Here is a 27,663-nt window from a genome sequence, read left to right as displayed (position 1 = left end):
GACTCCTGAGAAAATTAAAGAGTCATGAGATAGGAGGCAGGGTTCTATTGTGGCTTAGGAATTGGTTAGTGGACAGAAGACAGAGGGTAGGGTTAAATGGTAATTTCTCTCAATGTCAATGGAGGAGGATGGACAGTGGAGTACCGCAGTGATCGGTACTGGAACCGGTGCTATTTAACATATTTATAAGTGATATGGAAATCGGAACGACGAGTGAGGTGATTAAATTTGCAGATGACACAAAACTATTTAAGAAACTCATGCGGACTGTGAAATATTGCAGGAAGACCTCAGACCTCAAATCCTTGCTTAAAGCTCACCTCTTCAATGCTGCATTCGGAACCTAACCTTTCGAACCTATAGGTTGCCCCAATCTGTCGGACCTATCAGATTAACTGTACATTTGTCTTTAGATTGTAAGCTCTTCGAGCAGGGACTGTCCTTCCATGTTAAACTGTACAGCGCTGCGTAACCCTAGTAGCGCTTTAGAAATGTTAAGTAGTAGTAGTAGTAGTAGTAGAGAAGACTGGGCAACTAAATGGCAGATGAAATTTAATGTGGGCAAATGCAAGATGATGCACATTGGAAAGAATAATCCGAATCATAGTTACCTGATGCTAGGTCCATCTTAGCAGTCAGCATTCAAGAAAAAGATCTAGGTGTCATTGTAGATAATATGCTGAAATCAGTGTGCGGCAGTGGCCAAAAAAGCAAACAGGATGCTAGGAATTATTAGGAAAGGGATGGTGATAAAGATCGAAAACACTATAATGCTTCTCTACTGCTACATGGTGTGACCACACCTTGAGTACTGTGTTTAGTTCTGGTCGCCATATCTCAAAAAAGATATAGCAGAATTAGAAAAGGTTCAAAGAAGAGCGACCAAAATGATAAAGGGGATGGAACTGCTACCGTAGGAGGAAAGGCTAAAGAGATTAGGGCTCTTCAGTCTGGAAAACAGACGGATGAGGGGGGATATGATTGAGGTCTACAAAATCCTGAGTGGTGTAGAACGAGTAGAAGTAAATCAATTTTTTACTCGTTCCAAAAGTACAAAAACTAGGGGACACTCAAGGAAGTTACATGAAAATACTTTTAAAACAAATTGGAGGAAATATTTTTTTTCACTCAACGAATAGTTAAGCTCTGGAACTCTTGCCGGAGGATGTGGTAACTGCGGTTAGCGTATCTGGGTTAAAAAAAGTTTGCACAAGATCCTGGAGGAAAAGTCCATAAACTGCTATTGAGACGGACATAGGGATGCAACTGCTTGCCCTGGGATTTGTAGCATGGAATGTTACTACTATTTGGGTTTCTGTCAGGTACTTGTGACCTGGATTGGCCACTGTTGGAAACAAGATACTGGGCTAGATGGACTATTGGTCTGACCCAGTATGGCTACTCATATTCTTATGAGTTTCTTTTTTTTTTTTTTAAGGTTATTTATATTTATTGAGTATTAACATAGCATACAACAATGAAAGCAAACACACAATACAAATACTTCCAACTGCAAATATCAAACTCTTTGTTTGTTGCTACTCTTTAACCCCTTTGTATGTCCCCCTTCCCCCCACCCTCCCCCCTAAACAACTGGCAAGGTAGGGTCAGGCTGCGCCAACCACTCAGTATATGGATCCCAAACATGATGATACACTATTAGGCGACCTTGTCGCATTGCTGTTAGCTTAGACATCAGCTGGATATAGTCCAGTTTTCGTAGGATCACTCGTAGTCCCGGCAAAGTTTGTTGCTTCCAAGCCGCCGCCAGCACCAATTTGCTGGCCACCAGTATTTGCGTGGCCAGTTGAAATGCATATTTTTTAGTACCCTGAGGCCGCATATGTAGAAGGCAATGCTCCATTTTCATGGGAAGATCTATTTTCGTTACACTGGCAATCAATTTCACAACCCTCTCCCAATACTGTTGAGCATGGGGACAGGTCCACCAGATGTGAACCATATCTCCTATCATTTCACATTGACGCTAACAGAGAGCCGATACCCCTTTAAACATTTTAGCTAATCTCTGTGGTGTATAATGCCAACAATACAATATTTTATAGCCATTTTCTATCAGAGCATAAGAAATTGACCCTTTAAGCAGAGATACAAACACTCGTTCCCACTGTGAGTATTCATAAGAAACCCCCAATATTTTGTCCCATCTGAATGTGTAGTATAGAATGGGTTGTGATTGTAACAAGAGTGCTTTGTATAGCCTAGAGATCCCCCCCTCTTCCACCACCCCCAGCCATTGCTCTCTCCAGCTGCGTTTCTTCCAAGCCCAATTATATTCTTATGAGTTTCTACTGTGGGGCATTGGGGGGGGGGGGGGGGTCAGTCCTGCTGAGTTTCTGCTGTGGGGTGGGGAGTCGTGATTCCACTGTTGACCCATTTGGATATATGCTACTATGACTCAACAAGCAAGTTAGAGGTGAAACTTACTGTCAGCTTGATGATCCTTGACCCCTATTTGGACCTAAAGAGAAAGGTGTTTGGAACCGAGCTGGCCATTCTGGCAACCTTTGAACCTGGTTGTTTGATTATTTATTTTACTTAAACCTCCCTTTCCCTTTCCCAAGGCTCCCACTCATCGCTATTCAGAAAAGTTCAGATAGATTTGTGGTCTCCTTCTTTAAACACCCTTTTTCATTTGCAAGAAGGTTGATGCAAAATATGTACTGAAATATCTGAATTATGTAAACAGAGGGAGTGGCATGGGAATGGGAGCCAGTTTCTGCAGGGCTGCTGAGTCGGCTTTGCCAACCCTTCTAACTCCCTCTTGCACTTTTCTGGGATATTTCTTTCTAACCAGATGCTTAGCTGTCTTTTAGCAAATGTTTTGGAGGGTAACTCTTTGCTACATTCCTTGGCGTTTAAAAGCCTTCTGAGGGGCTGATGTGGGAAGGCTGTGTTACAGCTGTGCGCTACAGCTTGGCACAGGGTTTCCTAATGCAAGTATAAAGAGCAATGAGCAGATAATACAGAAACAGGCTGTGCAAACACAGTACACTCACGTGGGGACCGATTCTCAAATCTCCAGCACCGAAGGGAAGAGCGCAGCTAAATAACTTCCAAATACTCAATGCTGATAGCATGCAAATTATATGCTCAATTAGCACTGGCAATTGGGAAGTTAAGGGGAGGAATGAGCCTGGCACATGTGCACAAAAGCTGGGTGGTAAGCCCGGTCAAACTAGGGAGCAGGGAGCCTGTGCTCAGACCCGGGAGCTGTGAGTGTTCTGTGGGAAATATATATATATTTGTATGTAGGAAATCGCTTTTCCAGCCTGCGGAGGCCAAAGTGTTTTATCAAACTCTAGAATTTATTTATTTATTAGGATTTATTTACCGCCTTTTTGAAGGAATTCACTCAAGGCGGTGTACAGTAAGAATAGATCAAATTAGAAAATGGTCTGACCATGATAGGGGTGTTATTTCAATACTGTTATCCCAGAATTCTGGGATACCCACCCCTTTGTAGAATACTAGGTCTAGTATGTGACTCTTTTCGTGGGTTGGAGAATTGATCACCTGTGTAAATCCTAGTGCTGTCATCGTGTCCAGAAAGGCAGCTGTGGTGGTAACTGGGGTTTTGATGTGTAGATTGAAGTCTCCCATGATCACCAGCCTAGGGTAATTCACGGTCACTTGAGTAATCAGGTTTAGGAGTTCTTACACAGATAATGTGTTATGAGGTGCTTTGTAAATCATGAGCAGCCAGATTGGCTTCTCCTCTTCAAGTTGGATTAAAAGAGATTCTGATCCATGTAGCTGGGGGATGGATATTCTGCGCAGTTTGGTTGTGTCCCGAATCAAGACTGGTACCCCTCCACCCTGTCTTCCTTGTCTTGGTTGATGTTGGATGTTGAAACCTGTTGGTCATAGTTCAGCCAGTGGTAAACCCCCACTTTCATCTAGCCAGGTTTCACTTATTCACTCCCCGCTCCCCCCGTTTTCTATTTCTGTTGATGGCTCTCTCATTCTCCCTGTCTCCTCAGCTCGAAACCTTGGGGTCATCTTTGACTCTTCTCTCTCCTTCTCTGCTCATATCCAGCAGACCGCCAAGACCTGTCGTTTCTTTCTTTACAACATCCGTAAAATCCGCCCCTTTCTTTCCGAGCACTCTACGAAAACCCTCATCCACACCCTTGTCACATCTCGTTTAGACTACTGCAATCTGCTTCTTGCTGGCCTCCCACTTAGTCACCTCTCCCCTCTCCAGTCGGTTCAAAACTCTGCTGCCCGTCTCATCTTCCGCCAGGGTCGCTTTACTCATACTACCCCTCTCCTCAAGACCCTTCACTGGCTCCCTATCCGTTTTCGCATCCTGTTCAAACTTCTTCTACTAACCTATAAATGTATTCACTCTGCTGCTCCCCAGTATCTCTCCACACTCGTCCTTCCCTACACCCCTTCCCGTGCACTCCGCTCCATGGATAAATCCTTCTTATCTGTTCCCTTCTCCACTACTGCCAACTCCAGACTTCGCGCCTTCTGTCTCGCTGCACCCTACGCCTGGAATAAACTTCCTGAGCCCCTACGTCTTGCCCCATCCTTGGCCACCTTTAAATCTAGACTGAAAACCCACCTCTTTAACATTGCTTTTGACTCGTAACCACTTGTAACCACTCGCCTCCACCTACCCTCCTCTCTTCCTTCCCGTTCACATTAATTGATTTGATTTGCTTACTTTATTTATTTTTTGTCTATTAGATTGTAAGCTCTTTGAGCAGGGACTGTCTTTCTTCTATGTTTGTACAGCGCTGCGTATGCCTTGTAGCGCTATAGAAATGCTAAATAGTAGTAGTAGTAGTAGTAGTAGTATTCCTGGGATGTCAAGATGCTGTTCATTTATGGCATCATGGATCACCAAGGATTTCTTTGCAGCTGATCTAGCATTCACCAGTCCTATAGTTCCCAAGGGTGGTCTGGGGGTGCTGTGGGTAGTTTTAGTGTGACAATGAGGTAATCCTTTAAGTACTGTTACGTAGGTGTTTGACCTCTTGCACTTTGCCTTCTCTTTGGTTTATGGGGGTTATGTTTCCTCTCCCACACACCACTGGGATGCTTGTATGACACATTTTTGTGTCAGAAGCTAGTTAGGCAAAATTTCACTGGGTGGCGCTGCAATCCATTCTTTGGAGTACACCCTGTAGATCAGGCAGTCTTCCTAGTTGGCAATGCAGGGTTAAGTCTTTAATAGCTGAAAGAACAGACCTTTTAAAGTTGTAAATTCAGACCAGGCCTGTGAGATTAAAGTTTTCCATCAAATAGAATTGTGCGATTATTGTGGCGACTCAACAGCAAAGTTGCCGCTGGACCGATTTCACAGTTTTGTAAAGGAAAACACGCCTCATGACTTTCTTGGCGCCAGTTAAGAGGGCAAATTCCCTGAGAAAGCCTCTCTTCAAATGCTGGCGTTAGTGTTTTTAGCAGTAAGGGCAGGCTTTGGTTTATGAGCATTAGAGGGAATAGCTAAGGACTTCATTTACATACGTTTTAATGCTATTTGTGCCCACCTTTGTACGTACGTTGTTCCCATCATCGGTGCCCTCTGAATATTCTGTAACTCTAACATTGGCGCTAGTCCAACGCTAATTGCCTTTACCATCGGCATTAGGTTTTGAGCATCATCCCCATGGTGAGCATGCCAGATGCATGTGTGCTAACATGGGTTCTTTTTGTTGTGAATAAAACACCTTCTACCACCCATTGTCCACTTTGCTCTTTTCTGTTTCACTATAAGTTTTCTGCAGAGTGCGCCCTCCTTGGTTTTTTCCTTCCACTCGAAGTTCTCCAAACACTCATTTGAAATAGCTCTAGATCCGGCTTTCTCCAAGCTCTCTCCTTTGTCTTGTGGGGTCCCCAGGCTTTGTCCTTTCCTTGCTCTGTTTAATATTTGATCTCATCATTCTCATTCAGTTGCTGGATCTCCACATTTACCTTTACACAACTGGAACATAAGTGTTCTTTATTGCTGCCTGGATTAGCTGAGCATAAACTCTCTCTAAATGCTGAGAAAACTGAGGGTCTCTGTTTTTCTCATTCCCACCCTTCTCCTCCACCACATGTATCGCTAAACCAGAACATAAGAGTAGCCATACCAGGTCAGACCAATGATCCATCTAGCCTAGTTGTGGCAACAGTCCATGCTACAAATCCCAGGCAAGCAGTTTGCATCCACATGTCGTCTCAATAGCAGACTATGGACTTTTTCTCCAGGAACTTGTCCAAAACCATTTTTAGACCTGGTTATGCTAACTGCTGTTACCACATCCTACAGCAAAGAGTTCCAGAGCTTAACTATTCATTGAGTAAAAAATATTTCCTCATATTTGTTTTTAAAGTATTTCTATGTAACTTCCTTGAATGAACCCTAGTCTTTGTACTTTTGGAACAAGTAAAAAATTGATTTACTTCTACTCGTTTTACACCACTTAGGATTTTATAGACCTCAATCATATCCCCCCTATTCCGTCTCTTTTCCAAGCTGAAGAGTGTTACCTCTTTAGCCTTTTCTCATACGAGAGGAGTTCCATCCCCTTTATCATTTTGGTCGCTCTTCTTTGAACCTTTTCTAATTCCACTATATCTTTTTTTGAGATACAGTGACCAGAACTGAACACAGTACTCAAGGTGCGGTCATACCATGCAGCAATAGAGAGGCATTATAGTATTTTCAATCTTAATCACCATCCATATCTTAATAATTCCTAGCATCCTGTTTGCTTTTTTTGGCTACCGCCACACATTGAGCAGAAGATTTCAGCATATGACACCTAGATCTTTTTCTTGAGTGCTGACCCCCAAGGCAGACCCCTAGCATCAGGTAACTATGATTCGGATTATTCTTTCCTATGTGCATCACTTTGCATTTGTCCACATTAAAATTATTTGTTAGCAGCATCATGAAGTTTTTAAAAAATAGTATTCAGTATATAATCAGAGAAAGAACTACATTTGTATTTGTGCTCTGTAGTTTTTATCCCCGGCTTGCCAGCATCGTAACAAAAGAAACTTTCGCTGGCAAAGATTGCTTTACATTTATTTAATAACCACACCAAGCAGGGCTGTGAACAGACAAGCTAATGACTGGGTTAAGTTGGAGGGGTAGTTGCAATAGACCTCCAACTCTGTTTCCAACCAGTGAAGGTACAAATAAGCAGGACTGTGGGCAGGGTACAATCCTATATAATAAAACGCACCTCCAACATTCTGAAGCTGACTACATGGCTGAGGCATTCCTGCTCTCTGTATCCATCTCCTTAATTGACATCACGTACTTCCGGGTTCATCACAAGCAGAAGTGACCAACCACACGAGGTTTCTCGGCTTCAGAATGTTGGAGGTGCATTCTATTAAATAGGATTGGTCAGTTCCTTGAAGCACAGCCAGAGCTCAGCGTCCTGCACAGTAACGCTCAGACACCAGAGAGAGAAGGGGGGGCCTGACACCAGAGAGGGGGGGGGGGGGGAGGTATCTCTCTCACACACACTCTTCTCTCACCTCTCACACACTCTATGTCTCACACTGTATCACATTCACTCTCTATGTGTCACACAATCACTCACACACTCTCTTGGTCTCATACACTCAGTCTCACAGAGAGTATGTGTCTCTCACACACACTCTCTCTCTCTCGCACACAATGTATCTGTGTGAAACAGTCTCTCTCTCACACTGTCTCACATATGCACTTGAACACACTCTCATTCTCCACACACACACTCTCTCTCACAGACACACTCGCACCCAGACTCACTCTCTCTCACCACACACACTCGCACATTCACTCTCTCTCTCTCTCACACACACACACACACACACTTGCACATTCACTCTCTCACACACAGTCACTCTCACATACACTCTCTCAAACATATACATCCGAGGAAAACTTTGCTATCGCCTGTTTAATTTGTGTCAGAAATGGGCCTTTTTTTACTAGTTAAAACAATAAACCTCATTATGCATAAGGACATATTTGTGATCAGATTCAAGAAACGTCATTGGCATTTATTATTTATTTATGACATTTATATCCCACATTATCCAAACAAGTTGAGTTCAAGTGTGCTTACATAAACAGTATTGGATACATACCTAAGAATAATGACATAAGAAAATAATTTGTTGTAAGAATCCAATTTTACAATACAGTATCATAAATGTACTGGGATAGCTATGGATGTTAACATTTAGAAAATCTATTATAATGAGAAATTGAACATGAACCAAAGAGAAAGTTGATGGTAAATAGAGTAATAACTAATTCAGGGTAATAATTAGTTGTTTGAGATATGGTGGTTCTTTGTGAGGGTTTTTGTTTGAATAGGAACATTTGGTGATTTTGCGGAATCTAGTATATTCCTGTATATTTCTTATTTTGGGTGGAAAGGAATTCCACCATTTGGTTCCTAGGTAAGTGAAGTCTGCAAAGTGGACAGTTTTGAGATCACTTTTTTGCAATTTGGTGAGTGTAGTCCAAGATAGTTTCTTGCCTCATATTTAGCGTTTCTTTGCGGTAAGTTGATTAATGTACCATATAGTCTGGAGCTGTGCCATTTTAGGATTTGAAAAATAAAGGTACATAATTGAAGGTCGACTCTCGCTTGATGGGAAGACCAGTGTTAATTGCCTCAGTGAAAAGTGCCTGATAGACTCCCACATCAAGACTCAAGGAGCAGAATGCAGGCACATATACCTGTATTTTATATCAAATGTACATATATCACAATGCTGCCTCCAGTGTACCCAAACTCACCCAGGGAACCCGCATGGATTGCTTAAAATGGACGCATAACTTTCCGTGCATGTACTCATGTGCATACACCATTGTGCAGTTTTATATCAGTCCATTCTTAGTACATAGTAGATGGACGGCAGAAAAAAGACCCGCACGGTCCATCCAGTCTGCCCAACAAGATAAACTCACATGTGCTACTTTTTGTGTATACCTTACCTTCATTGTACCTGTCCTTTTCCGGGCACAGACCGTATAAGTCTGCCCAGCACTATCCCCACCTCCAACCACCATCCCCGCCTCCCACCACCAGCTCTGGCACAAACCGTATAAGTCTGCCCAGCACTATCCCCCGCCCTCCCAACCACCAGCCCCGCCTCCCACCACGGCTCTGGCACAGATTACATTTGTATCCCACATTTTCCCGCATAGCAGTAGGCTCAATGTGGCTTACAGGTCCGGAGAGGAGAGTACCAACTCCGGGAATATATACAGAGTGGAAAATAGCAGTAACAGCAGGTGCAAGGAAGCTGATAAGGTTCAGAAAAGAGAATACAGCTCTGGGCAACATTATAGTAGCATATAGAGAGAAGTAATCCCAACGAGGATTACTTCTTTTATGTATAAAAGAGGATTAAAGTGGAAAAAGCACCATCAAATTTATCCCCACGTCTCCTGTAAATCGGTTGCCAAAGTCAATACATTAAGTGATTAAACAATAACAGTGGGGATCCAGTAATCTCTGAATCTTTTTCCTTTAGGGGCCCCAGACTGGGATTTACATTAGCACAAGCTAATCTCTCCGTTAAACATTAAAAGTAAATAACATCCATTTGTATCATTACATATATAACCCCCCACCCAGTGTACATCAGTTTGAATGTAGCAACAGGACTCCAAAAACACGTTCTAAACGATTACACGCGGGAAGAAACTGTACATTTGTGCCTGTAATGTTACTAGATATTCTGATTTCAGCAATGTTTGGTTACACTATAATCACAAAATTCAATAAAAATGTATTGCAAACAAAAAAGAAACATATTTTTCCTTTCCGTTCTTTCCTCTTGAATTGCGCGCACAATCTGGCCACTTCACACTTCTCTTGCAACCACACACAACATGGCACAGCAGCTTAGGAGCCATGAATGATTCCAGGCAAAGAGGTTAGATTGAGAACTGGAGATGGTATGAGGCTATCTAGCCCATTATATGGGTTGAAGCCAGTAGGCGTAGCTTGCTGGCAGTAGTAGAGTCACAAGTACATCCAAACAATAGCAAATGGTATTGAAAGCAATAATAAAAGACTTTAGAAATAATGGACTGCCTATGCTGGTCCATCTGTAAAAAGTCACAAGCTGTTCCAGCTGGATAGGCAGTGCCTTAAATGTGGAGGACAAAATATTTGTTGTACTTTTACTTATTCGAGAGCTTTTTAATTTATCTGAAAGTGTCCCATATGTAGACAAAATATCATGAAATCAAAACTGAATTGTCACTAAAACAGCTTCAAAATTTATTGTATCTCATGAAAAACAAAACAAACCAGTGAGGGTAAGTCCAAAGAAGATAAAAGATGCTTTATTGTAAAAGGTACTGACGACCATTACTTACACTGGCCGACAACACGGCTCTTTTTTGCTGCATATCCGAATAACAGAAGATTTCTGAAGAACTTCAGCACTAAATTCTCACAACAATTTATCCAGTCAACAAGCCCTACTTTACAACATCAAAGATTGATCAAGACCCCTGAGGCAGGTCTTCGGGCCGAAACACGGCCGTGTTGGGTCGTCATTACCTTTTACAATAAAGCATCTTTTATCCTCCTTGGACTTATCTCACTGGTTTGTTTTGTTTCTCACGGTTTCGTGGTTTCTCTGCTCCTCTTGTTTTGTATCTCATGAAAACAACACTAATAAAGGCTGTATTTTGTGTTAATTTTTCTATACTGCTCTATACAATACAGTAATACATGGCCAAATTTCAGTGAGGATATCCTGTTCCTGGAAGGTTCATCTTAACTGTTGTTGTAATCTGCCTTGGGAAGGCTGGTGTTAAAAAGATTGGAAAGGGAAATTGAACTCTGCTTTTATTGGGGCACATGGAATCATATATTCACCTCATCTTTTGTACAAATGGATTATTCTGTTTTGAGCATGTTTCAGAGATGAGTGGTTTTCACAAGTCAAAATAATACAAATAAATATTTTCTTTCATGCAGAACTCTGATTTGTTTAACCATCACTAAATGGGCTATAAGCCCCTAATGTAATGCAGTCCATTGGTTTTCTTATATTTTGTCCTTGTGAAGACTTATACTGTGCCAAAACTGGAAATACAGCCAGACAGAATAATAGAATTCAGCAACATCCAGAACGTATGATAATTGTGTTCGTATTGGGTAATATCTAAGAAAATGCTGTTGAAAAATGACTTGAAGAAATAAATTATCACAGAACTGGAAAATGTCAGCACATTTGACTGTCTTTGGATTTCTGCAGGAATGTAACTCTGTCATTATTTAATATATTTGTTTAAAATAGTAGTAATAAACAATATTACGTGCATTTTTATAATATACCACTCCATTCCACAAAACAAAAGGAGGGACGTTCCCACAAAACATCTTTCTCTTTTGATCTAGGCACAGGAAACTTGTTTGTTTATTTTTTGTTTGAATATGTTTTCAGAAATTCAATAAAAATATTTGAACTAAAAAAAATGCTCTCAGGTTTCAACCTAATTCATTTTTAATGTGGGATATAACTACCGTAAATAAGGAAATAAATAAATAGATAAACTCTGAATGTTGAGCACCTGATTCTCATATGCGTGTTTTAGTGGCTTTTTACCAGGAGAAAAAAAACATGTGTGCACGAATATACGCAACACGGAGATAAGGGAATAGAATAAGTTGGCTTCAACTTTTTGACGTCATGCCGTCCCCTGTTCTCCACCATTAAACTTCCCACCGGCTTCCGGCCTCCGTCTTTTGTCACTTCCTGTGGAGCCGTGAAGGCAGTCGGGAGGTGCATCTCCTTCTTTGTGTGCTGAAGTCATGGAGGCAGCAGGGATGAGGTTGTGGGGCAGTGGTCCTGCTCCTGGCCAGTTTTATTCCTTCCCCGGAAATTGCGATTGGAAGACAGGGAGTGAAGCCCGGGGCAGGACACTGTGAGTAGCGCTCGGACAGGGCAGTGGTTTCACTTTCATTAGTGCGGTCTGCAGAGTCATCCCGGGGTGGGAGAGGGTTGTGGCCTGGACCTTGTAAACTTTGGCTTTCAGACAGGCTTCACTGTGTTAATAACGTTTGTTTCCTCTCCAGGAATCCCATGGTGACAGGCACGTCTGTGCTTGGGGTAAAGTTTGATGGAGGAGTGATGCTAGCAGCAGACATGTTGGGCTCTTATGGTTCTCTTGCTCGGTTTCGGAACATTTCCAGGATCATGGAAGTTAACAATAACACAATTCTGGGTGCATCTGGCGATTATGCAGATTTTCAGTATCTGAAACAGACCATAGCTCAGATGGTGTAAGTGGCCATGTATGCAGATACCCTTTCTTCCCTTGTAGGTTCTCATGGAAGATCGTTTATAACCTGTCAATCATGACGGTGCTGATCCACCAAAGGCGTTAAAGCAGTCAGCTATTGATCTGTACCACAGAACATTCTCTACTTCTCGTAGCCAACATGAGTTTAGTTTGTTCTCGTGCTCTGGTACAGTAGGCTAATTGGTCACATGCAATATTTCACGATTACGAATCCATCCGATCTACAGCCTTCTTTTTCCTAAATCCTCGAATTATCTCCCCCTGTCAATTTCCTTTCCTAAATTTAAGGATGGATGACTGTTGAAAACCCATTTAGCATTCATATTTCTCATGTTTTTTAACTTCAACCTGTAATCTACAGGACCCAGGTCCATACATATTCTTCCCTATCTTGTATGACTTCGTTCCTATACTACGTGGCGTTTTCATGTACTGCTTCTTGCAATTTGTACTTTTAATATTTTTTGTAAACTGCTGTGACCAATTGTAATAGCAAATTGAAATAAAACTATTAGTATCTTTTTAAGAACAGTGTGGTTTCTGAGATAACTATATGTTGTAGTTTGACCATTGTTTTTTTCCTCCAGCATTGATGAGGAGTTGGTTGGCGATGGGCCATAATTACAGCCCCCAAAGCCATTCATTCTTGGCTGACACGAGTCATGTACAATCGAAGGTGTAGGATTAACCCTCTCTGGAACACTTTCATCATTGGAGGCTATTATAACGGGGAGAGGTAAGTTCTTAAGGTACTTTTCTGCTATTTGATGAAACGTGCCCGTATTTTCTTTTAAATCAGTCCTGGACAGTGCTAAAGATGCTACACATGGGTATCAAAATGGTCTCTGTGTAGTAACCAAGGAAATTATTTGAAAGGCAAGAGATCAGTTTCTCTAGGTTAGTCATGCAGTTGTTCCAGTTTTGGTTACCATGACTGATGAGGTTCTATACTTGTGTTCTGAATGCTTCTACGCCTGTTCTTTTCTTTTTGTCCAGCTTCTTGGGTATGTTGACAAGCTAGGCATTGCCTATGAAGCCCCAATTATAGCATCTGGGTTTGGAACCTTCCTGGCGCAGGTAAAAGGCTGCCTTTTTCAGTGAGGGGATTTGTATAGGGAAATATACCTAGGTCTGAAATCTAAGTTTCAAATTTATATACAGAAAGTTTACATGACCAATGTTTGCAATATCTGTCTGCTAAGGGTTTGTTCCCAGCCCCACTAGACCAGACTGGGCAGTGATTTTAAAGCTAATTCATTCAATAACTGGGTAAGTTCTATGCACAGCATCTGATACAGGGCACAACATTTGCTGTTCATTATGATATGAATGTTGGCTCTTGACCTGGTTTGGTGTAGGCACCATAAGCCTGTCTTCACCTACTCACAAGGGAACAGTTTAATGTTATATCCCTTCCCCCAGTAGCTTGTAGGGGAGTGGTTTTTAACTCATGTGACCCATGCCCCCAACCCCCTTGTGCCTATCAATTTGTCATTTCAGCCACTAATGAGAGAAATCTTGGAGAAGAAGACCATATTGACTAAAGATGAGGCACGGCAGCTGGTGGAACGCTGTTTGAAGGTTCTGTACTACAGAGATGCACGCTCCTACAACAGGGTAAGTGCTTAAGGCAAGAGGTGAACTGGGCATGGCTTTCTGATACTAGTAAAGATTTGTTTGATTCTATTGATACTAGTAAAGATTTTCCTTCCTTTCACAGTATGAAATTGCAACTGTGACAGAGCTTGGTGTAGAAATCGAAGGGCCACTGTCTGCAGAGACCAACTGGGATATTGCTCATATGGTGAGGTAAATGGCACATTCTGTTCTTTTCCTTCCACAAGATTTAGGACAAGATAATCTACCACTGCACACACTTTCATTTTTGATAACTCAACCCTGCTTCAGAAGTGATTAGAAAAGGGAAATGACCTGTAGTAGTGTATTGTGTTAAACATTACTGGGGGGGAGGCTTTGATTTTTTTTTGTACTTCCCCTCTAAACTGTGTGTACTTTTCTCCACAGTGGATATGAATGATATCTGAAGTTATGTGCTGGAGCTGTACTTCTCTTCCTTCGTAATCAAGCACCTGACTCTACTTTTTGGCATTTACTGTATTGTAAGGAGTGGTTTGCCCCCCCCCCCTTTTTTTTTTTTTACATAAAAATAAACATTAATTTAAAAAGTATATATTTTGTGCGAATGATTGGTTTGTGCTATGAAGTCAACCTATGTTGGATTTTTGATAGTATAAGCAACCCAATTTTGTTCTGCTTCTTACTAAAGGGTGCTTCCTCTAGTAGAACTTTTTTTTTTTGGGTCAGTTCTTTGTGACTTGCTGCAGGCTGGTGGGTGATATGATAGACGTAGCCACCCTCATGGCATGAAAGACTTGAGCTCTAGCTGAAACCTACAGTGAAGTCTGTGCAGAGCTATGATCCTCCTCTTGATCCTGAATTTTGAATAGAAGAAATACCCAGGAATCGTTTTTGAGTTATTCTTATAAGGTTGATAGTTCAGCAGTAGGCCCAGGATGCAAGCTGAGGCATAATTCCTGGTGGGACACATCTTCTCCTGTAGCCTCTACAGGACAATCTACAGGCACATGGTTCAAATCAGGAGTTTGGTCTGCTATCCTCCATCTGTCACCTTGACTCAAAAGTGCAACTTTCCTCCTTTTCCACAGAATTTGCCAGGAATAAAGCATAGGGACATTTCAAGCTGAACTAGGTAAACAGATTACGGGAAAGGTTGAACCTAAGGGATTGTGGGGGGGGGGGGGAAAGCAGAATGGACAAAGTATACAGAGTTTTCAACCCTCTTGGAAGCAAAAAGTACAGAGCCTGAACTGTGTGTGTAAAGCTACTACCTTTCTCACTGTGCACAGCAGCTGACTTCACAAGACAGTTACGTAAGGAAGCAGAGCAAAGCTCTGACATTCTATAATATACAGAAAAAAAGCATTTACCTAAAATTGGTTTCCCTGGCTTATTCAGTGTTCCATGTCCTGCACATTTACAGAGCTACAGTGGCTGTAGCTTTTCCTCTGCTACGTCTTCTCATTAAAAACAAGTTCATGTGGAAAGAGAGGCCCAGCATGCTGCCAGGGGTGGGAGGATAAAAACACCAGCAGCTTTCGACCAGAACATCTCATGTTATAAAACCTTTCAATACATGCACTTCATTAAAAAAAAAAAAAAAAAAATAGGGTGGGGGGAATGTTCTTAGTGGGCAGTAAAAAATAAAAACTAAAGCACTGACCCAGTCTGCTCTGCCAAATAGGTCAGGAAGCAGCACACAAACGATTAACACTTGCACACGCACACTTAGCAGCAGTGGCTAGGCTTAATCCTGCTTTACTGCCGCTGGGAAGCAGCAACTCAACCTCTAGCGTAAAAACGGGGCTCTGACAGCAGAGCACACCTAGGGATACAGGGACATCTCGTTTCCAACCATTCTGCACAGTAAAAGCCAAAAAACTAGAATACAGTGAGGTAAAGCAAAACAAAAAAGTCACCCACAGTATATTTCAGAAAAAAATGAACAGTGATTAAAAAGAGCACAAAAGTTAGGCAGAAAAACAAGAAAGTATTAATCTGAGGGAGACTAGAGGTTCCTAAACCCACACCGAAGTAGAACAGCCTCATTCAACTTAAAAACAAAACAAACCAAAAAAACAAAACATAAGCAGACATGGGGGAAAAAAATCATTCTAGAATATTCCTAGAACTAACTGCTCATATTTCCATGGGTTCTAAATCATTTTCCTCAAAGCCATAGAAGGATTCTGTGTCACTGTCTGCTTCAAAGAGCTGATGAAGGACCTCTGGATCAGTCCCCTCCTCAGCCTGGCTCTCATTACAGGCGTCCGTGTCCTCCTCTTGCCCCTCCTCCAGCTTCAGCTGCTCCTCCAGCAAGCCAATGAGCTCCTCCTGCATTTCAGCATTGCGTTTGGCAGAATTAGCAGTGCCGTCGGGACCAGGCAGCACACTGGCCACCAAGAAGGACTGCTGGACCAGTTCAGGGTGCTCTGCAATGGCCTCCAGCACCTCGGCCAACCAACAAAGGACCAGCTGCAGCAAGATTTCAGAGTCACAACTGGCCTCTGCCATTTCCTGTGCCTGTTCCCGCCACTTCTTGTGCAGGAAATTCTTCACAGTTCTTTTAATACACACATCTAGGGGCTGGATTTTTAGAGCTGCAGCCCGCAGGGACAATAGCTGGAAGAGTGCTGCTGGAGCTCAGCAGAGAAAGAACTTCCTCAGACAAATGTGTTCTGTGGCAGTCCAGCACCAGCATCCCTTTGTTACTGGGAAATTCTGTATGCTTCTGCCAGATACGGGATGACCATAGCTCCATCACTTCATCATCACTATAGCCCTCCTCTTTGGCTTCCAAAAGAATGGATTCTGGGATCTCTCCCATCTGAAGCAGCTGGCCCCTGAAGAGGACCAGAGTGGGCAAAAGACTGCCATCAGCCAAGATAGTAAGGACCACGTCACACCAGGGCTCGCCAGTCCCAACTGTTTGCAACGCATTGTCCTTTCTCTCGTCGCTGCTTAGCAGTTCTGCATCGAGGAAAAGAGAGATCTCATCGATGGCTGCGATCATAGACAGTGGCAGGTCCTGGTTGTGAATCTGACGCTGCACAAACTCAATAAAACACTGAGCGTTCTCCTCCGTGTCCCTGGGCAGAGGATGGGCCACAGCGACCCTGGAATGCGGGCTGAGATTGTGTCTGAGCATGAATCTCACTGCCCATTCATAGGAAATCTTGAAACCGCCCTCCAGAGAACGGCCAATTTTGGTGGCCTTCTGAAAGAGGGTCTCCTCATTCACTGGCTGTTGCTGCTCTCTCTGCGATAGAACCCATTCTGCGAGTTTCTCTTCAGCTTCCGCTCCCAGGTACTTTCCTTCTGACAGGCTCTCCTGGTTCTCTTCCTGGAAGGTCTGAAAGCGCCGCAGCCAGCGCCGGATGCGTCTGGGAGGATTGTGGAAATGCTCAGCTGCCTGTGGGATGCTACAGCAAAGGGCAAAGAGCACAACGCGCAGCTTTTTCACAGACAACTGCTCGCTTCGGCTGGGAGGCTCTGGCTGCTTCACTGGCGGTTCCTCAGCCTGCTCCTCCAGATCAATGGTCTCATTCTCAGCAGCCTGGTACGATGGTGGCTCTGGCTGCTGCTCCTCTCTCACTGGCGGAGTAGGAGGATATGGTTGCTCTGTCACAGCATTCGGGGAGTAAGAGTCCTGATCCTGGTTGTTCCTTCAGAAGAAAAGAAAATACTGTTTTTTATTGTGTGATGTTCCCTAGTCATTGTACTGTTTTTTTGTATTCTTTGCTTTCTTACACTACCAGTGTTAATCCAAGATAGTATGTCATAACCAGAGCCTAGGGCATTAGTGCAGTCCCTGCAGAGAACAGGATCCTGCCGTCACCGTGAGGAGCATCCTCATACTTCCACCCAGACAGAATACAGTAACTAACTCGGGGGAAAAGGCGTAACATTGCAGCAAGAAAACTAACAAGGCACAGTCTGTTTAGAAAGAAGCTGAAATAAATTTACCTTGAATGGAAAACCTTTGAAGGACCTAAAAGTAAACATACAAAAGACACAATCAGCAAGGTACAGAGTCAATGCACAAGCAAAACAGTTTTCCTTGTGGGGGTGGGTGGGGGAACAATGTGCTGGCCCCCCTATTCTTTGGCATACTGATCTCCTAAGGAAGGCCCCAGCAGATCCAAGCACAAACTAACTCTCCCTTCTGCACACAATAACTAGACATTCATCCAGTCCACCTCCTGCAGTCCCTGGCTGTTCGGCCGGTTCCCAATGATCCACTGTAAGAATGCAGAGTTCAGGGCAGCGGGGGGGGGGGGGGGGGGGGGGGGGGGGGGGGGGGGGTGAGGAAGGGAAGCTGGCAGGGAGGGAGATGAGAGAACCAAGCTCTTACCTGAGAACATGACTGTGCTGAATTTGTGGGAAGGGTTGAAGACCAAGTGTTTGGCCATTGCATCTCCCACTCTGGTTACAAAGAGGCAGGAGGAACATGCCAAGGTCACCATCCTGTAGAGAGGGGGAGGGGACAGATCCATTAATGTTTCAAAAATGGTATTTAGTTTAGCGGGGCTACTAAACAAAGCTTTTTCTACAGTAACTCAAGGCACAATACGTTCCGGTACAGTTATGTAAGCCCTGGAGGACAGAAATTTGAAGCTCAGGCAATGAAGGGTTAAGTGACTTACCCAAGATCACCTGGTGAATTAGTGGAATTTGAACCCTGGCTTCCCTTGTTCTCACATTTAAATAAGGCTGTGTTCTAAAGCCATTTCCCATCCTTCTTGGGGAGTGGGACTGATTGATGGAGCTTTGGATTCCTCTACATGGTCAGGAATTCAGGTCTCAGAGTGAGACCAGCCTGCATAAGCAAGTTTTGTGCCACAGATGCTTACAAATTTCACATCAATACAGTCCCTTGTGTTAGTGTTTTGCCTTTCAGGAGCTGCAGTTCCAAAGCCCTATAAGCAGGATCACAACTGACTCCAGCTGCTTGCACGCACCTCTTAACAAGATTGGCTTTTCTCTGCACAGGCTTACCTTGCACTTGAGTTTTTAAACAATGCCAGGTATTTCGGGCTCTTGCGAGGAACATGATTACTGGAAGAGAGAAAAATCAAGTCATTTATTTTTGTTAACCCATAGCCAAATGATAGCATGTACAATCATCATACAGAAAGCCAGTGCATTCCTTTTAAGAGCAGCATCAGACAGACTAGATCAGAACTCTTTCCTAATCGGAAGGACTTCCAAGGGATAGGACACATAGGGACCGACATGGCGCCTTGGGCTACAGGCATACTCACTTGATCATGTGGTTGGCATAAGCTCTGGAGCAGCAGGTGCTGTAGCGACACAAGGAGCAGTGCACATATGTTGGGAAGTGATTTGGAAAGTCCGGGATCTCGAAGCTGCACTCCAGACAGGTCTGCCTACCCATGCTGCTCCTGCAAGACACAAGGCGCCATTCAAATGACACTTCTTTTCACAGCAGAGTTTTTCATCAACCTGCAACACCTTCAAGATTCTTTCACCTTCATATATTTACTTTATAAGTCTTCTGGCTCCTACACAAGGCTATCAGGCTGGTGTAGGTTGCATGTAACACATATACTGCACTAGTGGGATCTGTGCTTGCAATCAGAACGAGTAACCCACTGGACTGCAGCTTTACCTCAATGTAGACACCCGCTAAGCACTAAGTAACATACACAAGATTTTGCTGGATGAAAGCTGTGCTGTTGACTGGCTGACACACCTGTTCTTTAATGATCATGTTGTAAAATCTGCTATAACTATGACATTTCTGGGTCCCCTACTGTAAGCACGTTAACGCACTGCAGGAATGGTTTCTCTGGTTAGGCCATGTCTGGCATTCTATCTCAAATGCACCGGCCATGGACTGAACTCCCCGATTGTCTGGTTTCTATAGAAATGCATTTCCAGAAAACTTTTCACACAGATTTTTAGCTACTGTGCTGGATATTTTTTGCCCAGGAAGACTGGGACTGGCATGGCAGAGCAAGGATTACACCTACACTATATGTGTTATTTAAAGCTTTGCCTGGAGAAACCTTTGACTGCAGTAAGGCAGTGCCACATATAAGGGTAACTACACTTTCTTTAATAACCTTTTAGACTGAAACTTAGCAAATAGTTCTGACATTTTCTTGATGGCTTTCTTCTGGCTGTTTCGCTGGATCGACGGATAGAGGAAGATGGGCTGGGAGTCCGATGAGGCCGGTGCTGCAGCTTCTTCCTGCACTGGTACTGGTGGTGTCTCGGGTGATGTCAGTGGCACTGTTCGTGCTTGTCCTCTTGAAGCCCGAATTGTCACCTAAAACAAATGTATAAGACATGATCGTCAACAGGCTGCTGTTCACGCTAGGCAATGAGTGCTCTGCTACAATGCTGAATGTCTGCAGACCTTGTCCTTACAGAAGGCAACTCAAGAAAGCATTTCTGTTTATAAAGCTCACAACTAACAATGTCTCCATTAACCATAAAAGCAGGCAGGAATGCAAATTCCTCTTACCTTTGTTCCTGGCTTCAGTCCCTCCAACTGTTTGGGCTTTCGGAAAGTTTTATGATGCTGAAGTTTATGTTCAATCTTATCCTTTGCGAAGAGGAACTGCAGACGGCACTTATTGCAGTGATAAATGTTCTTCTTCTGGGTCAACCGATGAGGACAACAGATCGATACCGATCAGAGGAGAAGACAGACACACACACATTCCTTAATGCACAGGAGTCAAAATAAAAACAAACAAACCCCAAGCACAGAGCCCACACAATATCCAAAAAGATCCATCACATGATAAGCTATGACCAGCAAAGCAGACTACCAAAAACATGAAGCAATGGTAGAAGTGGGAGCTTCAGTGTACAATAAAAACAATGCCCGACACGGCCACCTTTCACCTATAAGGCTGTGCCAGGGGGCAGCTGCTGACCAGATATACACCACATTAGTAGATCAAAATAAAATTTAAAAATGACAAATCAATAAAACTCATATCACAAGCATAAATATGTACAATAATTAAAATCAGTTAAAAGCATAAAAACTCAATTAGAACTACTTAAAACATAAATAAGAGAATGCCTAATCACCAAGTCAGTCCTAGGAACAGCAATAAATCATGAAAAAGCTAATACATATTGTCTTTTAGAAAAAAAAAAAAACATGCATAATGCCTAACTTGACAAAAAGCAATTCCAGTTGTTGCTAATGTCACAGCTTAGGTGTCAGAGGATTCACATACAGTATTAATGTGAGTGAAAAAACAAACCAAAGATGTGATAGGTGTATTATAATATCCAGACAGCATAAGAAAACAGGCCTTCTCTCTTGTTTTACATGCTAATTTTCTGGGACTGTCTTTGGTAGGTTGGGTAGAAGGGGGAGTTTGTTTATCGACATTTAATGGTAAGGAGTTCTGTCTACTTTGAAGGTCTTATAGGGATGAAGAGAGGTTGAAAAAACAATGTTATACGTCAAATGGTTGTCTGTAATGTTCTTTTTCAATATTTAATAAATTACAGTTCAAATACCCCTCTCTATGCAGCCTAGAATCCTTTTGGCCGTGGCCACTGCCTTGTCACATTGTGTTTTGTCACCTTGAGATCCTCAGACACCACCAACCCCAAAGGGGGTGCTTATCAGACTCTTGCCTCCTATCTTATACATCTGCTTTGGGTTTTTGTGCATCACTATGCCAGATCTTTGAACATTCTTCTAATATTTGGAGATCTCTTCTCATGGTTTCTACTCCCTGTGGGATATCCACTCTGTTGGTGATCTTCGTGTCATCCGCAAAAAGGCAAACTTTTTTTTAAGAGGTCAGCGTCCTCCTCCACCTTCTCTTCAAAAAGGTTAGCCCTCGGGCATGTGGCATCCCCAATCTCTGCTGGACCGCGGGGTCAAAGTCAGAGATAGCCAGGAGAGTCTGCGCATCGCTATACTCTGGGCAGAGATCTTGGATGCCAAATCAAAAGTATCATAACTGCCCCTGCTAAAAAAAACCTTATGCCTTCTGTTGCTTGGTCAGCTGGCGAAGAAATCTGAACTACTCTGGTGGGAGTGTCTGCCAAATCAAACACCAAGTTCCACAAATAAAGGCTCATGTAGAGCTGGTAAGATTGTATGAAGGAGATGAGCATAGAGGCCTGATACATCTTCCGTCCAAAAGAATCTAGGGTTTGAGTTTCCCTGCCTGGGCCGCTGAAGCAAAGTCCCTAGAACTCCTGGTTCTTCTGGGATAAACACAAAGGAATGGTTCCATGGAATCTTAGCGGAGATTGAGTGGCACGCTGGTAATTGGGCAGACTTCTACGGTTAAGTTAAAAAAAAATCTTTTGTTCTCCACCTTTTAAGGCACTGCCTATCCAACTAGAACAGCTTTTTACAGATGGACCACGCATAGGCAATCCATTATTTCTAATAATCCTTTACTATTGCTTTCAATAGTGTTTGCTATTGTTTTGGGTGTACTTGTGAGTCCGCCTACTGGCTTCAACCCATATAATGGGCTACATAGTCTCGTACCATCTCCTGTTCTCACTCTAACCTCCTTGCCCCTTACCAATCATTTTCCCCTCATCCCTGCACCCCCACCCTTTTTACAGACCCCGCCCTCTCACCCACATACACACAAATGACTGCATCCATCCATCCATCTCCCCTCCAGCCCTGGATGCCCTTCACGCACATATCTCAAGGCACCCTGGTGGTCTAGTGGCTTCTTTGGGTCAGATCCCCACTCTTTCCTGCCTGCCGCCACTGATCCTTGTGCTGCTGCTGCTGCTTCTTTAAAATGGCTGCCGAGACTTCCAGCGGTGGTTTTTGCAAGATTATATAAGTATTGCCATACTGGGACAGACCAAAGGTCCATCAAGCCCAGCATCCTGTTTCCAACAGTGGCCAATCCAGGTCACAAATACCTGGTAAGATCCCCCCCCCCCCCCCCAAAAAAAAAAGTATGAAACTTTTTATGCCGCTTAATTAAAGAACATATATGAAATACCACTGAAAAAGTAAAGCTTAGCTAATATATGTTATTAAAGACCAGTGCTGAATATGGTGCCTAAATCTCGATGAGATTAATTTATGCTGAGGTCTTTAATGACTTATCCATTTTAAATTTGTCTGGCCAATTCCTGCATTGTTATTTGTATGAGTGCCATAACTAAGGCATCCACCTTAGGAACCTGCAACTTTTTCAGTTCCTTGGGAGTCAGAGGGAAGAGCATGCTCATGGCCCTGATAATTCTGAGACCGGTTCCCAGAGAGAAGAAGAAAACCAGGAAAGAACAGAGCTCTGAAATCCAAGTGAGAACAACGTATCAAGGAGTAGGCAGTGATCAACAACGTCAAAAGCAGCAGATAGATCGAGAAGGATGAGGATAGAGTCCTTTGGATCTGGTCAGGAACAGGTCATTGGAGACTTTAGCAAGGGCTGTTTCAGTTCAATGAAGAGGGCGAAAGCCAAATTGAAGCGGATCAAGAATAGCTTGATTTGAAAGAAAGTCAAGACAATGGCAGTGAACAGCACGTTCAAGTAGCTTGGATAGGAAAGGGAGGAGGAAGATGGGGTGATAGTTGGAACTTCGGAAGGGGAAACAAGCAGAAAGGTGGTAAGGGGGAGGAGAGAGATCTGGCTGTCTGGGTGTGACACCTCTGGGAAAAAAAAAAAAGAGACTCCACTGGGCCTTGGCCCCAAACCGCAAAAAACACTGGAGTTAGAAAAAGAAATCCCAAAGAAGGTTTTTCTTTTCAAGAAGAGAGAATGGGAGTAATAGACCCTGGTGGGAAGTCCATTTCATTTGCCTTTTTTAAATTTTTTAAAACCCCCTCCTGGGCCTAAACAGATTAACCCGGACTGCACAGGCTAACCTTGTCCACCATCTGCTGGAGACTGAGAAATATTGAATCTTTGGTGACTGCACAGGATAGTTACAGTCACTCAGTCTCCATCTGCTGGTAAGAGTGCACAACCCATCAGAGGGATGCTATGAAATCAATCAACATCACAATACATAATCAATTAAGCCAACAAAACAAGATCGATTTGCAGGAGCATAAAATAGGCATTGCAATTGAAACACATGTCACAGTAATTGGGAAAGAGTGGCATTCTCTCTCTCTCCTATCAAATCTGCTCCCATCCAAACCATCTGCAAGAAGCCATTTCCATCACGGTCCATCATACCTGGTGCCGCATGAAATGCTGCTGGAAGGCATTTCCATTTTTAAAGACCTTCAGGCAGTACGGGCAGAGGAGATGCCGTGTGTCTTCATGGGTGAATCGGAAATGGCTGTCAACCTCTGAGTAACGAGAGGAGCGATACTGACACACCTATAGAGACAGCACAGCGAAGGGACACTGATTAGTGCTTCTTCATGTGATGATTTTTATTCTTCATAAATGAAAAGCAGATACGTTTGCTGATCACAAGTGGGACATGTACAGATAACTGCTGTGGACCTAGCTTGTCACAGAGTCTCACATTAAACTCTCGCTGTCAAGGGTAGTTCATAGATCACAGTTCTTTCCAACAGGGATGCAAGATTTACTTCCACATCCCTGAAGTAAGACCAAACCTGTAAAAAAAAATTTGAGAAAACACAATCCAGAGGAAATCTAAGGCCTTCATTACTGCCCAATGCTATCATCTCAAAACCTGGTGGGGAGGGGGAAATTTCTGCTGCCATCCTAACTCGCAGAATTTGAGAGTTTACGGCTGGACTCGGTGCTCCTTTCCATGGTTACTTCACCTGACACACGTAGGGCATCTCCCCAGGTTTGTGAGTGTCTTTCATGTGCTGCAGAAATAGAGGCTCACTGTCAAACGCCCATTCACAAATCTTGCACTTTGCTATGAAGAAAGGCAGAAAGATGACAGGTTGCAGTGTGGCAGTGCAGGAGAGGGCACATATGTTAACTGCTTTACCTTTAAAATAATCTTTACACACTTTGAAAAGTCCTCCCTGTTGCCTGAGGAATTACCGATTTCTCCCCCATCATCATGAGATCACCTGCAAACACTGGATTCTACATTCAAAACATTTATCTGATTGACTATAGAAGTTAACTGGCTAAATCTTCAAATCTGAATTTCTCGGGCCGCAGACTACTCAACATCTGGACAAAAGGAATCCAGTTAAAATAAGGAGTCAGAAGGCTAGTGGGGGTGGATTAATTTGTAACAGGGCACTACTGAACAGCAGGTCTCCGATTAACTTTAACCTGTGCTGTGGATAACTTATCCAGTACTTCCACTCAGGCACCAGGCTTTGAAATCTATCATACAATCCAACTGCAGAAAATCATACACCACTTCGCCCCAGAACAACCTGGGCTATTTGAAAACTATCTGCCCTCCCTGCAGATAAAAGTATCTCCTGTTTCTTCAGAGTCTGTGTGGTTGTGAGGAACAAGTGCCTTTTGGCACCCCCGCCCCCTCAATGACTGCTTAAGTCCTGCCCTGCGCAGAGGATGTCACTAGGCAGCCTGTAACGGTTTTCAGGTGCTATGACAGTGTGGCAATTCACATGAAAATAGAAGGGACTCAGCCCTACTGTTTCTGGTGCAGCCCTCAGCCTCAGAGGAGTCATGGGGAAGAAAGCAAAGCAACTTACTAGTGGATTCATAGGAGCTGTGCACACTCTCGAGGTGACACTGCAGTTGGAAGGGCGTGGTGAACTGCCGGTAGCAGTGCTGGCAGATGGTGTGTCCGTCCACTTCGCCGTTTTGCTGGTCTAACTCCACGTGGTGCTTCATGTGATTCATAAACCTGAAGGACAGAGAGTGAGTAGTACATCAGTAGACGTCCAGGCCATGGCAGAGGCGAGAGAAGCCCAGCTCAGAACATTACCTTATGTTGTTTTTCAGCCTCTTGGTACAGTGCGGGCATCGGAATGATGTCTGCACCTTTGGAAAGTTCTGGATCTGATTTGACTTGCCACTATCCCGACCATAGTAGAAATCATCCACTAGCATGATGAGTTTGCTCTCTGGAGCTCTCTGTGAGGAGTCACTGGTATTCTCAGTCTGCTCCAACACTTTGGCAGATGTTGGGGTCACTGATCCCGGGGTGGATGGTGGTGCAGACACAGCGGATGTTTTGTCTGGAGAAGGAGACTTCAAGGCCGGAATCATCAGATCTGATTCTGGGGACTTTCCCTTCTTCATGAAGTCAACCAGGTCAGGACAGCAATACTGAAGGGGAAAGGCATTCAACATTCAGACCACATACGCGCACACTGTACCCTGCACAGCTACGTAAACACAAGCACCGCATGCAAACACACGGAGTCATATAAAACACAAGCACTGCACACACACACAGAGTCATATAAAACACAACCACCACACAGAGCAATAAACACAAGCACTGCGCACACACAGAGCCATATAAAACACAAGCACCACACGAACACACACACACAGCAATAAACACAAGCACCACACACTCACAGAGCCATATAAAATAGAAACACCGCACACACATATAACCATATAAAACACAAGTACCGCACACACACACAGTCATATAAAACACAAGTACCGCACACACACACAGTCATATAAAACACAAGCACCACACGAACACACAAACAGAGCAATAAACCCAAGCACCGTACACTCACAGAGCCATATAAAATAGAAACACCGCACACACATATAACCATATAAAACACAAGTACCATACGCCACACAGCCATATAAAAACAATCTGAAGGAAGACACTTCACAAATAGCATTCTTCTGCAGGCTATTTATACAGAATGCCCCTAAAAGCATTCACTTACACACATGTGACCTCGAAGGGCCTCAGTGACTCGAAACTGGCTGTTGCATCTTGGGCAGGCTTTCCGGCTGTCTGCATCAAATGGAGAAAGCGAAGGAGGAGGAGAAGTAACTGAAGAAGAAAAAGAATCCTCAGTCCCATGGCACAACAAGGCAGACTATCACTCTACAGTCAACACTTTTACTAGCTTTTGCTTTTTTTGAAATTAGAAATAAGATTTTTCACCTGAATTGGAATGCAGGTAGGACACAGCTCTGAGAGCTGGGACCTTACCTATCATGGTGACGGGCTCAGAGGATGCCGATCTCTGCAGAGTGCTGGCACTGCCGCTGTTTGTTATCAGGATCTGGCTGGGACTCTGGCTCAGAGTGGGCACTGTGTTCACAGTGTTCACTTTTAACCCCTCACTGCTGTTCTCCCCTGTCATACCCGGTCTCTTCACGGTCACGAGGCTTGCAATGCTAACTGCAGACACAAAGTCACATCAAGAGAAAACGTGAACAGCTGACACAGGTACTCCCTACAGAACGGGATCCTGTCTTCTCCTGGTCACAGAGGACCCTTCTGAGTGACTGGCGTTCTTACCGAGTTTGGGATTGGTAGCTTGGTTGCTTTGGCCAGACGGCTGCATGGTGACTTGCCCAAGGGTTGGTGGCTGGGTTGATGCAGAGGTGGTGGAGGTGCTGGGCGTGGGCTTGGTCTGTTGGCCCTGGGACTGCGGTACCGTGCTCCTGATGGTGAGTGTGGCAGGAATGACAGTAGTGAATGTGTTGGTGGTAGGTCGGATGGGCACAGCTGTGCCAGGCCTCACCTGTGCCATCTGAGAGAAAACTTGGGGGACGCCTACTGCTGGTTTCACAAACTGGGTGCCTGGAGCTAGAGAGAACAGGGAACCCCATCAATCGACTTGCACAGAGGGCAACATTCCTCCGCTCTTTCCTGATTACGGACAAAGGCTGGCTCTTAACCTCATGTTCATAAACACCCCTCAG

At 43.7% G+C, this 27,663-nt stretch overlaps 2 protein-coding genes across 2 annotated transcripts in view; one reads left to right on the top strand and one right to left on the bottom strand.

Annotated features, from left to right (window-relative positions):
* The first annotated feature begins 11,747 nt into the window (after window positions 1–11,747).
* On the top strand, window positions 11,748–14,114 carry PSMB4 (proteasome subunit beta 4). The gene is given in 7 exon segments (XM_030188129.1): window positions 11,748–11,923; window positions 12,075–12,281; window positions 12,889–12,919; window positions 12,922–13,041; window positions 13,298–13,378; window positions 13,802–13,918; window positions 14,022–14,114. Coding segments are annotated over 7 exon segments (762 nt in total). The 5' UTR covers window positions 11,748–11,810.
* Window positions 14,115–15,276: 1,162 nt separating this feature from the next.
* POGZ (pogo transposable element derived with ZNF domain) overlaps window positions 15,277–27,663 on the bottom strand; it is a 31,834-nt gene continuing 19,447 nt past the window's right edge. The window contains 15 exon segments of the mRNA XM_030187048.1: window positions 15,277–16,495; window positions 16,497–17,565; window positions 17,867–17,891; window positions 18,255–18,367; window positions 18,899–18,958; window positions 19,165–19,305; window positions 20,023–20,195; window positions 20,394–20,528; window positions 24,070–24,216; window positions 24,636–24,736; window positions 25,500–25,654; window positions 25,736–26,079; window positions 26,673–26,782; window positions 26,945–27,136; window positions 27,257–27,547. Of these exon segments, the coding sequence (XP_030042908.1) occupies window positions 16,040–16,495; window positions 16,497–17,565; window positions 17,867–17,891; window positions 18,255–18,367; window positions 18,899–18,958; window positions 19,165–19,305; window positions 20,023–20,195; window positions 20,394–20,528; window positions 24,070–24,216; window positions 24,636–24,736; window positions 25,500–25,654; window positions 25,736–26,079; window positions 26,673–26,782; window positions 26,945–27,136; window positions 27,257–27,547 (3,512 nt within the window). The 3' untranslated portion in view covers window positions 15,277–16,039.

The sequence above is a fragment of the Microcaecilia unicolor genome, chromosome 14 (assembly GCF_901765095.1).
Source record: "Microcaecilia unicolor chromosome 14, aMicUni1.1, whole genome shotgun sequence".
Lineage (NCBI taxonomy): Eukaryota > Metazoa > Chordata > Amphibia > Gymnophiona > Siphonopidae > Microcaecilia > Microcaecilia unicolor.
Note: the sequence above shows the minus strand (reverse complement) of the source record. Positions and strands in the feature narration are given on the sequence as shown.